The 13,521-nt window shown below is 46.7% G+C and overlaps 1 protein-coding gene across 1 annotated transcript in view; it reads right to left on the bottom strand.

Annotated features, from left to right (window-relative positions):
* Positions 1 to 13,082, bottom strand: part of LOC130022185 (zinc finger protein 571-like) — a 137,450-nt gene extending 124,368 nt beyond the window's left edge. The window contains exons 1-3 of the mRNA XM_056112949.1: positions 13,071 to 13,082; positions 11,027 to 11,514; positions 10,444 to 10,858 (exon numbers count right to left, since the gene is read on the bottom strand). Of these exons, the coding sequence (XP_055968924.1) occupies positions 10,444 to 10,858; positions 11,027 to 11,514; positions 13,071 to 13,082 (915 nt within the window). The remainder of the gene's footprint in view (positions 1 to 10,443; positions 10,859 to 11,026; positions 11,515 to 13,070) is intronic.
* Between the last annotated feature and the right edge of the window lie 439 nt (positions 13,083 to 13,521).

The following is a 13,521-nucleotide window of genomic DNA, read 5'->3' as shown; positions in this document are numbered from 1 at the left end:
CATCTGAAAGGTTTCCTCTCTTGGTCACCCCCATACCTCATCACCCTCCATTTCAATAAAAGTCATTTCTCTGTTCTATGTGTAGCTGGTGTGGTCGAAGCAAGATTCAGCTCGTTGTTACTCCGGGCCTGAGGTGAAGGAATCCGCTGACAAAGAAACTGAGGTTATGGTTTTCGTTTGATAGATTATGGTTGGGGGCCACACCCGGCAATGTTCTGGGGTGACTCCTGGATATTCTTTCCTTAATTACCCCTGTAGGTGTTCACGGAACTATAAGGGGGTGCATGGGTTTGGACCCAGTTTAACTGCTGCAAGGGGAGAGCTTTTCTACCCACTTTCCTCCTGCTCTATTGCATGAGGCTTGATTGTTAATCATTGAAGCAAAACCCAGCTCTGGAAATCTTCCCTGTAAACCCGGGACGCACCTCATCCCCTCCATCACCACAAGACGGCGCTATGGAATATATTCGTCCCTGCCCAGGGTCCTTTCTCTCAGGAATGTTCACCCTGGCCCTCTCCCCCTTCCAGAACCTACTGAAGCTCCCCAGGACTCTCCAAGCTCTCTGCAGAGAGACCCCTGATCCTTGCCCAACTCTGCAGCCCCCAACACTGCCACACCAGGGCCCTGGATTTATTTGGGAGTGGCCAAAGCAGAACTAAAGCTGTGGGGAGGGCAAGGCTTTCTATGGTGTGGGGGATGGAACCCAGGTTGGCCAGGGGAAGCCAAGAGATTTCTCAGAGTTCTGTCTCCTTTATCTGACCCTTTTTCCCATCATGGTCATCCTCACACATCTTCCCCCTCTATACAATTTTTTGCTTTTTGTCATCACACGGGATGTTGCACAGGGGTTACCGCTGGCTCGATACTCAGGGATTACTTGTGGCGGTGCTCAGGTGACCATAGGGGATGCTGGCTATCAAACCCGTGTCGACCACGTGCAAGGCAAACACCCAACCTGTTGCACATTTGGAAGGACCCCAAACAATCTCTTACTCCCTGCCAGAGTTTTGGGGATTCCATAGACTTGAGATGTTCAAAACATTGTGCTTGTGGCACTTTTGTGGCAGCCACGAAGTACACTTTCTGCACTCCCCACTCCCTTGGCAAAACAAAAGAGGTTCTACTGAGAGGTCCTGTTCTGACACTGTAAATGTTTATTAGTCATTCAATATGAATTTGACCATGTTTCCAAAGATCAGAGGGAAAGAAGAAGGTCTTCCCACATTCTTTACATTCATAAAGTTTTGTTGTGTAAGCCTTTTGATACGAGCAGTATCGGAGGATGTAGTAAGTGGGTGGAGATGTAAACAAAGGTCTCCCCGCATTCTGCACATGTATATAGTTTCTCCCCAGTGTGAATTCTTCTATGTACTGTAAGCTTTGCGGATCAAGTAAAGGCCTTCACACACCCCCGACATATATAAGGCTTCTCTCCAGAATGATTTTTCACATGCAGAGTCAAGGCTGAGGATTGAGTGATGGTGTTACCAAACACCAACATTTATGAGGTTTCTTCCACTCTTAATTTCCCTATGTGTAATGAGGAGTGACGGGTACCGAAGACATTTCCCACAAACCTCACATATAACAAGCTTTTATCCAGTATGTATTTTCTTGTGCTTAAAAAAGGCTTGAGGGGCTGGAGAGATAGTACAGTGGGTAGGGCGTTTGCCTTGCTTGAGTCCTACCTTCCCATATGGTCCCTTGAGTACCGCCAGGAGTAACTCCTGAGTGCAGAGTCAGGAGTAACCGCTGTGCATTGCCAGGTGTGACCCAGAAAGCAAAATAAAATAAAATAAATAAAAATAAAAAATAAAAGGCTTGAGTAAGAAGCAAAGAGCTTCCCACTGTCCTTCCATGCATATGCTTTCTCTCCGGTATTAACTCTGCTATGTATAATAAGGTATCGGGATTGTTGGAAGACCTTCCCACATTCTTGACACGTATATGGTTTCTGTCCTGTGTGGATGTTCACATGATCACACCGGGGTAGTGCTGGACGCAAAGTTTGTTCTTGCTGCTGACATTCCTGGGGATTCTGTCCACCTCTGTGGGTTTCGAAGGAGATGTCAAGGTGTCGAGGACCTGGGAAGGCTCCCCCACATTCCTTACATTTGGACGGGTTTGTACCATGGTGACTTAGGAGACTGTTGGAGTGAAGGACTCTATAAACTGTGACCTCTCCCACCGTCCAGGGGCTTCTCCCCTGGGACGGTTTGTGTCCATGGACTGAGCACAACAGTCTCTGAGTAGCTTTTCCCAGGGGAAAGCTTCTTTGCAGCAAGGGCGCTCCCTTCCTTCTGGTCACCCAGAAAAGACATTCCACCTGTCTTGGCATCCACACGCGGCTGAGGATACAATTGGTTGCTCGAGATTCTGTCACAGTGTGCATGATCAGACAACCCACCCAGGCTGGTTGCTTCCCTGAGTAACAGCAGAGAAAGCTTCCAATTAGTTTGCTGTGCCTGAGAGTCTCCTCGTCCAGAAAATTCACATCTTCGGGTTGATTTCTAACATTTAACCCCCTTGATTGAAATTATGACATGAGACCAGATTTTCCAAGCAACGACTAATGTTTCAATAAGACAGACAAGCAAAAATTGAACAATGCGGGGTTACAGAGCTATATAAATTTTTTGAACTCAATGAACAGACACAGTAAGTGGAAATAACTCCCTCTGCAGAAAAATGAAGTACCTGGAGCGATAGCACAGCGGGTAGGGCGTTCGCCTTATAAGAGGCCAACATGGCCAACCCGAGTTCGATTCCTCCGACCCTCTCGGAGAGCCCGGCAAGCTACCGAGAGTATTCGATATGCCAGACACAGTAACAACAAAGTCTCCAATGGAGACGTTACTGGGCCCGCTAGAGCAAATCGACGATCAACGGGAGGGCCTTTACCTTTACCTTTACCAGTTTAGACTGAAAATAAAAGGGACCTGAGACTGGGTTTGGTTCCAGCTCAGTGTGGAGCCCAGGATACATGTGCGAAGGCAAAGATGCATCCCCACACACCCGAGAGGGACACTGTGAAAACATCCCACCTGAAGCAGATTCCTCTCCAGGATCAATGAGGTTTTTTGTTTCTTGTTCTGTTTACTTAGGTGGGGAGAAGGTCACACCGAGCACTGCTCAGGGATTCCTGCTGCTGGGGCTCTGAGGGACATGTGGGGTGCTGGGAAGGAGTCCAGGTTTCCTTCCTGGTGCAAAGCAAGTACCCTTCCTAACGCAAAATCAATAGTGCTGCACCATCAGGTTCTTTTCAACAATCGCCACTTGTCTTTGCTGTATATCAGATTTAAAATCACAGTATTTCCCCTGTATTAAAAAGAGATTTCGGGGGGTCAGAGCCATACTACAGGTGTAGGGTGTTTGTCTTGTACGCGGCCGACCTGGGTTCAATCTCGGATATCCCATATGGTCCCTTAAGCATCGCTAGGAGTAATTACTAAGTGGAGAGCCCAGAGTAACCACTGAACATCGCTGAGTGTGACCCAAAAAGCAAAAAAATAAATAAATACAAATAAGTGGTTTTTAGGTTTTAGAATTACTGATTTTATGCAGCAACAGGGTGGGAATGAAGATACGCATTGCGTGAAGTTAGCCAGAAAAAGAAACACAAACAAATTTATGCACCCATCTGTGGAATGCAGAACACTGGATGCAGAAATGTACTGTAAAGGGTGTGCTTAAATCATCCCTGATTTAGTGTTTAGATACTGTTATAGTGCATAGGATCAGAGACATTCCATCGAGGCTGGCTGCTTCCGTGGAGAACAACAGAGGAGGATTCCAATTATTTCTTGATTTCTTGAGAGTCTCCATGTCAAAAAAATGTCGAGGCCTGCAGGTTTGGTGTCTAACATTTCCACCAGGCAAATATAATTATCGAAACCTGGATGGCTTTTCCTGTAATGACAAAATGTTTTTGGAAGAAGGACATGCAAAATTGACAGAAGTGTTGGTCATTAACTTGTGTCCATTTCTTTCTCAACTCGATGAAGAACACATTAAATGAAAATAATTCCTATACAGAAAATGGAAGCACCAGTTTCAAACAAATAAAAATAAACCAGAGTCTGGGTTCGGTTGTAACTCAGTATGGAGCTCGGAATGCATGTATGAAAGCAAGGCTGAATCCCCACAAAACTGAGAACACAGGGGCCATTGAAGACATCGAACCTAATTGAGTTAATGTCAGTTAATGTTAATCAATGAGGTTTTGGGAGTTTTTTGTATTTATTTGTTGGTGCAGTGTCACACAAGATAGTGCTTATAGATCACTCCTAGCGGGGCTGTGGGGACCATATTGGGTGCTGGGTATAGAACCTGGTTCCATCCCTGGACAAAGCAGTGCACTTCCCACTACACTACTACTAGGGCCAAAAAAACCAGTTCTTTTCAACAATGTTCACCTGTGCTTACATTCTATAAAAAAAACCTCAGTATTATTTTGGTATTAAAAAAAAAAAACAGAATGTCTTTAAATCTTAAAACTACTGCGTTTATCACCCACTGAGGCTAAGAGCCTATTACTCTTGGCATAAGGCTGTGGATTTCCTCCCTTTGATGTCCAGAGTCTGGAGATCTGCTGACAGCAAAGGATGCCAGGTGCCCCCATTCAAGCCACATGCTTGGTCCACTGAAAATCCCACTGGCATAATAATTTATTCTGAACATGCAAACCTTTCCAGCTCACTTGTAATCGATGATCCTGTTGTACTGCATCAAAATGTGGTAATAATGAATCCCACATTTGGGGTTTGATGTCTGAAATCAAACAAAACAGAATGTAAGAGTTACTCACTGGATAGTAGAATGAGGTCCAGCAGATAGTGGACATCTTGATAGTTCTCACAGTCCAAACAGGCCCACAGAAAAGGGTAGATCTTTTGGGTGATCACTGTGATGACCTAGACAATATCCAAACTAGCTTTTGGGTGTTGTATTTTGACCAGACCAGATACTGGGAGCACATGAAATGCAGGGGATCAAAAATCAGTCAGCTGCCTAAAGTGCAAGTGTGCTCCCTGCTATCCATGTCCTGATCCAAACTAATTTTGATATGGACTTATTCATTACTTTAAAACAAAGGCAAAAATATAACTAAGAGGAACACGAAAGAACAGGAGAGAGACCATGTGCTTAGCTTGAGGCAGACAGGCTCAGAGCTCAGATCCCTGAACACCTCGGGTACAATTCCTGAGCGCATGGCCAGGAGTTACACCTGAGACCCACAAGGAGTCATGTATTACTATGGCTGGGCCCAAAACCTAAACGACGATAACCTTCTTAGGTACTCAAAAACATATAATGATCCGAGGGCAAAGATAAGCATGGTGTTAGAAAGGGCAGAGGGGTTCTGACTGCTCCAGAAAAGGGGACCCGGAGTTGCAGGCTCCACAGCCACCCTGCTGAGGCACATAAAGGAAGACCGAAGGCTGAGATTCCCATGGACTATTCTACACAACTGACAGATAAGGAAGATTAACGACAAAGCCAGGAAATTAAAGCACAGATCATTCCATGATGGACAGTTCAGGGGGGAAGAAGGGGAGCACGAACTTGGCACAGATGCCTGGATCCAGGAGCTTGAAGCCCTACGGCCTCAAACAGCAGAGAGCCGGGCACTCAGGCTCGGAGCCACATCCCACGTCTCCTTCCTGAAACAACCCAAGACCCGAGAAGCCTGTGTGCTCCTGTCACTGCACTGGGTCATCTTGTCGCCCTCATGCCTGAGGATGGTGTGGAAGAGTGTACGTCACCAGCTCCTGCCTTTGTTTTTCCTGTAGATCAGCAGGAGTCTCCATGGAAAGACCTGAGCCATGAGCACGAGAGGAGCACAGCCAGCCCCACCCCCCACCAGGAAGTCCCTGCATTGGAGCAAGAAATGTAGTGACTTGCCAGACACTTGGTTACTGGCTCACAGACCCATCCACAGGGATACACTGCCAGATGCTCCTCCCTCTCCAGGGGACAGAGAAGTGGGTTGTGACCAGGCTGCCTGTTGGGACAGGAGGGCTAGTCTCAGCCTACAGGGGAGGAAACTATGCCATGCCCGAGCCCCGGGAATCCACTCAGGGCCCTACAGGAAGGTACCTAAGGCCAGGGACTAACTCTTAGGTCAGGAGCTCCCATGCAGAGATGGCCCCTGCAGGTCACAGTGACAACAGGCCCATTAGTGGCTCTGCGTGGGGGCAGTCACAGGGACTCAGGGTGGACAAACCTTCAGCTGCCCTCTTGTATAATGGGCGGGGTCATGGGCCTGGGAGCTGTCTTCCAGGGAACAAGGTCACTCCTGCACTCGGGTGAGTCCCAGGTGCCCCATATCTGATGTGCTGGACCTAGGCCATCCTGGTCCTGATTTACTGTAATACCGAATCATCACATGAGCCTCCTCCAGCACTTGCTCCTGTTTTGCAGGAACAGCTCTGAAAACCATGTAAACAGTGTCTTGTATCACAAAACTATCGAAATATCCAGGGTGTTTACTATGAGCCATGATTTTACGTGTGTCTAACAACTGGAATTTCTGGAGTGGGTCTACTTTTTTTTAATGTAGGAGTACTGCTATTTAATCAGTCACTGATTAGCTGATTGAATTGTGCATGAACTCCACCTTACTTTCTTTCATTTTTTTTACAATTTTATTTATTGAATCACCATGAGAAGTTACAAAGCTTTCGGGTTTAAGTCTCGGTCATACAATGAAACACCCGTACCTTCACCACTGCCCATTCTCAACCACCAAAAACCCCAGTATACCCCCATCCCACACCCTCCCCCTACCTGTGGGGCAGATGATTTTCACATTACTCTACTTTGATCACATTCAATATTTCGACACCAGACCCACCATTATTATTTGAGATTTTACCCCAACACTCGCAATAGCACAGCGGTAGGGCATTTGCCTTGCACGCAGCCAACATGGCCGACCCGAGTTCGATTCCTCCGCCCCTCTCAGAGAGCCCGGCAAGCTACTGAGAGTATCTCGCCCGCACAGCAGAGCCTGGCAAGCTCCCCGTGACGTATTCAATATGCCAGACACAGTAACAACAAAGTCTCCAATGGAGACGTTACTGGGCCCGCTCGAGCAAATCGACGACAACGGGAGGGCCTTTACTTTACTTACCCCAACACTCAGATCTGCTGAAAAGGCAACAGTAGACAATTTGTGTTCTATTGCTGGTTATGAAAAACATATGATGTCATGTGGCTGCAGTAAGGCCATGTGATTTTGAAATTCTAAAATTTTAACACTTAAATCTGGAGGGATTTCTGGCAAAAGCCACTGGGTTTCGAGATTTGCTCCTGAGTCTCTGGGATCATGGCCGTTGAGCAGCTTGATCAGGAGCCAGAAAGGCCATTTGTGGGTGATGACTTGGGGTCTTGTTGGGGTGGGGAGGACAAGCCCGGCTCCACCCCCATCCCCTGAGGCCCAACAAGTTTCCTCACTGGGGGCCCAAGCCTGACTGTCCAATGGCCGCTGGAGAATGACGGCTACCGAGCCGCCAGGAGGAAGCAGTTGGAAAGACAGCACCCTTTCCTCCCTGGGGTGGCCCAGCAACAGCAACCTACTGCGGGGTCTGGACACATTTCTGCAAAAAGCTGCTGGGTTTCAAGATTTGTTTCTGAGTATCTGGGATCATGGTCGTTAAGCAGCTTGATCAGGAGCCAGAAAGGCCGTTCGCAAACGATGACTTGGGGTCTCATTGGGGTGGGGAGGACAGGCCCGTCTCCACCCCCATTCCGTGAGTCCCAAAATGTCTCATCACTGCGGGCCTAGACCACAATGGCCTCTGGAGAATGACGGCCACTGAGCCGCCAGGGGGGAACAGGCAGAGGGACAACACCCTTTCCCCACTGGATGGCCCGGGATCAGTAACCTACTGCGGGGTACGGATGCAGTTCTGCCAAAAGCCACTGAGCTTCGAGATTTGTTTCGGAGTCTCTGGGGTCAAGGCCGTTAAGCAGCTTGATCTGGAGCCAGAGAGCCCGTTCGTGGGCGATGACTTGGGGTCTTTGGGGTGGGGAGGACAGGCCCGGTTCCCCCCCCCCCATCCTGTGAGGCCCAACAAGTTTGTCACTGCAGGCCTGAGCCTGACTGTCCAATGGCCTGTGGAGGATGACAGCCACTGATTCGCCAGGGGGGAGTAGGTGGAGTGACAACATCCTTTCCTCCCTGGGGTGGCCAGGTGACAGTAACGTACTGTGGGGTCCAGACACATTTCTGCCAAAAGCTACTGGGTTTTGAGATTTGTTTCTGAATCTCTGGGATCATGACCGTTAAGCATCTTGATCAGGAGTCAGAGAGGCCGTTCATGGGCGATGACTTGGGGTCTTGTTGTGGTGGGGACAGGACCGGCTCCACCCCCATCCTGTGAGGTCCTGCGTGTCTCGTCACTGTGGGCCCAAACCTGACTGTCCAGTGGCCTCTGAAGGATGGCGGCCACTGGGCCACCAGGGGGAACAGGCCAAGGCATGAAACTTATTCCCACCTGGGTTGGCCCAGCACCGGTAACCTACTGCAGGTACCGGGCGCATTTCTGCCAAAAGGCTCTGGGTTTTGAGATTTGTTTCTGAGTCTCTGGGATCATGGCCATTAAGCAGTTCAATCAGGAACCAGAGAGGCCATGCCTCCAATTCTATAGCTGAGCAGGAGGTGGTTTGGGGGCGTCTCCCACATACCTAACTTTTGGCCGTTTACATTCTTGGTTAAGCTTTGCCCCAAATTTTTGGGGGCTAGCCAAAGGCACAGCAGCAATTTTGGGGTATCTGGAAGTCTGAAGGCGCCATCAGGCTCCTGATGCACTTGCCTCACAGGTACAGATTGACCTGCTGGCGGCAACCATACCCCTTGGGTCTACTTTTAAACCATGAATATAATATCTTGTGGATTGGTGTGGTAATACAGCTGATAAAACATTCACCTTGCACTTGACTGACCCAGGTTCAATACACTAGCACATATATGGGCTCCAGACCTCTGACAGAAGTGATCCTTTAGCTCAGAGGTAGGAATAAGCCACAGACAAAGAAGGGTGTTTACCAAAAATACTGCAACGTCAAAAGGTAACTCTAATGAAAGGAAACAAGAACAACAAATACTCAAGTGTGAATTCTGAGGCACCCCTCCCAGGTTGCCAGATGTGAAGAATAGTGAGTCGGTAGGTCCCATAGTATGAGGTGTTTGGTGTTCCGCTCTCCAGAGAAACAAAGACACGGGGACCATAACAACTGATGGCAGATAGACCAGAGCACAGTGAACCTTTAATTCAGAACCGAATAGCATACTTATAGAACATCTGAGGGAGATCGAGGTACAGGACTGCATGTATTGTGATTTACCATTTACAGAGGTCAAGTCACAGGCGCTGGAGCAGTAGTCCAGAGGGGAGGACATTATCCTTGTACGGGGCAGTTCAGTTTCAATCCCTGCCATCCCATATGGTCATCAGGAACTGCCAGAAGTAACTACTGATTGTGGAGGCAGGAGTAACCACAGAACATCACTGCATGTGAACCAAAAAGCAAAATAAAATGTCAAGCCAGAGTGTCACAACAAAGAATAAGACAGTGGTGAGACTTGACAGCCCTGAGCGAAGTGATTTTATTTTGCCTTTTTATTCAAATTCCTTTTTTTAACTTTTAATTAGTGAGACACCATGAGGCACAGTTGTAGACTTACAAAGTTCTGTGCTTGGGTTTCAAGTATACAATGACCAAATACCCATCCTTCAACCAGTGCACATTTCCCACCACCACGTATCCCTGTATCCCTCCGACCCCCCACGCCCTCATCCCACCCTGCCTCTGTGGCAGGGCATTCCCCTTTGTTCTCTCTCTTATTTTGGGTGTTGTGGTTTGCAAAAGAGGCATTGAGTGGCAATCATGTTTGGTCTATAGTCTACTTTCAGCATGCTTCTCCCATCCTGGGAGGATCCTTGCAACACTCTTTATTTGGTGCTCCCTTCTCTATCTGGGCTGCCTTTTCCCCTAGCATGTGTGACTGGCCTCCAAGCCATGAAGCAAAATTCCTGGTACTAATCTTGGCAACTCTTGACCATGACAGCCCTGAGCAAAGGAGATTTTTTTTTCATTTTATTCATATTCCTCTAAGTTTTCACCAGAAATCTGAAAAGTACATGTTAACATACATATCAAGTTCAAATTCGGGGACCCTGGCATAGACTTTCCCTTATAGACTGACATCACAAAAAGTTTGTTACACATAGCTAGGATTATTACCTCCCTGGCTGCACTTTTGTAGCACAGCATCCCATGGTACAAAGAAAAAAGACTTTCTGAAAAGGGCCTGTTTTGACATTAAAAATTGTTATTAGGTCATTGAGTTATCTACTATGAATTTTATGATGTTTCCTAAGTCCAGAAGGAAACACAAAGACCTTCCCACATTCTTGACATATATAAGATTTCACCCCAGTGTGAACTGCCCGATGTACAATTAGGCCGGAGGCCTGATGAAAGGCCCTCCCACATTCCTTACAAACAAATGGTTTCTCTCCAGTGTGAATTCTCACATGACGAGTAAGGGTTGAGGAAGAAACAAAGGCCTTCCCACACTCCTTACAAATATAAGGTCTCTCCCCAGTGTGCTGTCGCATATGGCGAATGAGGGTTGAGGATTCCACAAAGGCCTTTCCACATACCTTACATCCATAAGGCTTTTCTCCATTGTGAATTCTCATATGCATATTGAGGCTTGAGGAAGAAACAAAGGCCTTTCCACATACCTTACATCCATAAGGCTTCTCTCCATTGTGAATTCTCATATGTCGAGTAAGGCCTGAGGATACAACAAAGGCCTTTCCACATTCCTTACAAACATATGGTCTATCTCCAGTGTGAATTCTCATATGGCAGAGAAGGCTTGAGGATACAACAAAGGCCTTTCCACATACCTTACATCCATAATGCTTCTCTCCATTGTGAATTCTCATATGCATATTAAGGCTTGAGGAATAAACAAAGGCCTTTCCACATACCTTACATCCATAAAGCTTCTCTCCATTGTGAATTCTCATATGTTGAGTAAGGCCTGAGGATTCAACAAAGGCCTTCCCACATTCCTTACAAACATATGGTCTCTCTCCAGTGTGAATTCTCATATGGCAGGTAAGTCTTGAGGAATTAACAAAGGCCTTTCCACAAACCTTACATCCATAAGGCTTCTCTCCATTGTGAATTCTCATATGCCGAGTAAGACCTGAGGATTCAACAAAGGCCTTCCCACATTCCTTACAAACATAAGGTCTCTCTCCAGTGTGAATTCTCATATGGCAGGTAAGTCTTGAGGAATTAACAAAGGCCTTTCCACAAACCTTACATCCATAAGGCTTCTCTCCATTGTGAATCCTCATATGCACATCAAGGCTTGAGGACACAGAGAAGGCCTTTCCACATAGCTTACATCCATAAGGCTTCTCTCCTTTGTGAATTCTTATATGCCGACTAAGGTTTGAGGAATAAGTAAAGGCCTTCCCACACTCCTTACATATATAAGGCCTCTCTTCAGTATGAGTTTTCATATGCCCGGTGAGGGTTGAGGATCGAGTGAAGGCCTTTCCACGTGCCTTATATTTTATGAGGTTTCTCTCCAGTATGAATTTTCCTGTGTCTAGAAAGGTATGAGGAGTAACCAAAGACCTTCCCACATTGCTCACACACATATGCTTTCTTTCCAGTATGGATTCTACAATGTTGTAAGAGGTCTGAGGGTTGAGTGAAGGCCTTCGCACAGTCCTTACATGCATGTGGTTTCCCTCCTGTGTGGATGTTCATGTCATCACATTGGGGTGATGCCGGATTCAAACCACGCCCTTGCTGCTGATACTCTTGGGGATTCTGTCCACTGTGGGTTTCTAAGGGAAAATCACAGTCCTGGGAACATGGGAAAGCTCCCCCACATTCCTTACACTGAGACAGGGTCAATCCATGGTGACTTTGCTTGTGGGGCTTTCGGTGTGAAGGACTCGCTGTAAACAGTGCTCCTCTCCCACATTCAAGGGTCTGCTCCAATGTTGGGGTATGTGTCTGTAGACTGAGAATAACAGATTGCGTGAAACTTTTCCCCGGGGAGGGATTCTTCAGAATGAGGTTGCTCTCTCCATTCTGATCACCCTCGGAGGCAATCCTGCTTGCCTTGGCATCCCCATGTGGCTGAGGGCACAAATGCACACTCGAAACTTTTTCACAGTGTGAAGGGTCAGAGACATTCCACTCGGGCTGGCTGCTTCCCTGTAGAACAGCAGAGGATTCCAATTATCGTTCTCTGCCTTAAGTGTCTCCATGTCAAAAGAAATTGATACCTGCAGGTTGATTTCTAACATTTGCAACATACCAATGCAATTCCCGACAAGTGGATGGCAATACCATGGACTAACCTAATGTTTCTGTAAGACACACATGGAAAATTGATGAATGAGGGGCCATTAATTTGTTAAATATTTTTTAACTCGATGAACAGGCAGAAATAACTCCCTCCACAGAATACTGATGCACCAGATTCAAGATAAAACACACTAAATTCTGTGTTCAGTTCTATCTCAATGTGGAGTAAATCTGGGGATGCATTTGTTAAGAAAAACTGCATCCAACACTGCTGACACTGACCACAAGGGCCATTGAAAACATCTCACCATAGGCAGGTTCTTTTCAGGGTCAATGCCTTTTTCTGTTCTGTATTTTGTTTTCATTTAGGGTTGGGGTACACCATTCAGTGCTCAGCATTACCAGTAGGTCTCTGTGAAACACATGGCAATGTGGATGGACCAGTTTAAAAGACAAGGTATTTTCACGAATATCATTTGTAGATACTTTCAATCAAATGAAAAAGCAAGGCATATACATGAAACATATTACAATTTTCTTTAGGTTTTGAGCAGAGATGTCAGCACCCAGTTAAGATAAGGGTCCTCAAATTCAAGCATCATACTCCAAATTTTTTTTCCAGCCGTTCCCGGCCCTGCACTTTAAAAATAACATGCTGGTCCACTGATATTTTCTGTTAGTATTATAAAATTGATTCCAAACTTGCAAATCTTACTGGCTCACTCATACTCGCTGATTGAGTTCCTAAATCCCGAAGCCATGCATTGAGTTCTGAAACGAAACACAATATACAATGTAAGTATTCTTCGAATGGAGGGGCTGGGGCAATAGCACAGTGGGTAAGGCATTTGCTTTGCACACAGTTTACCCGGGTTCGATTCCCAGCATCCCATATGGCCCCTTGAGCACTGCTAGGAGTAATTCCTGAGTGCATGATCCAGGACTATCCCCTGTGCATTTCTGGGTGTGACACCCCCCCCCCAAAAAAAAAGAAAATGAATTCTTCGAAGGGGATGGGACATCCTTAAACAGTACAGCTTGAGGACATCTATTTGGTTCTCACAGTCCAAAGTATCCCACAGAAAAGGGAAGGTCCCTGGAAAGGATTGCTGTGAAAAGCTTGGCAATCCTACAAGACATGCATGCATGCCTCTCTTCCCCGGCCT

This window comes from Sorex fumeus, unplaced genomic scaffold (genome assembly GCF_029834395.1).
Source record: "Sorex fumeus unplaced genomic scaffold, SorFum_2.1 ptg000019l, whole genome shotgun sequence".
In the NCBI taxonomy this organism is placed as follows: Eukaryota; Metazoa; Chordata; class Mammalia; order Eulipotyphla; family Soricidae; genus Sorex; species Sorex fumeus.
This window is presented reverse-complemented; position numbering and strand designations above follow the sequence as displayed.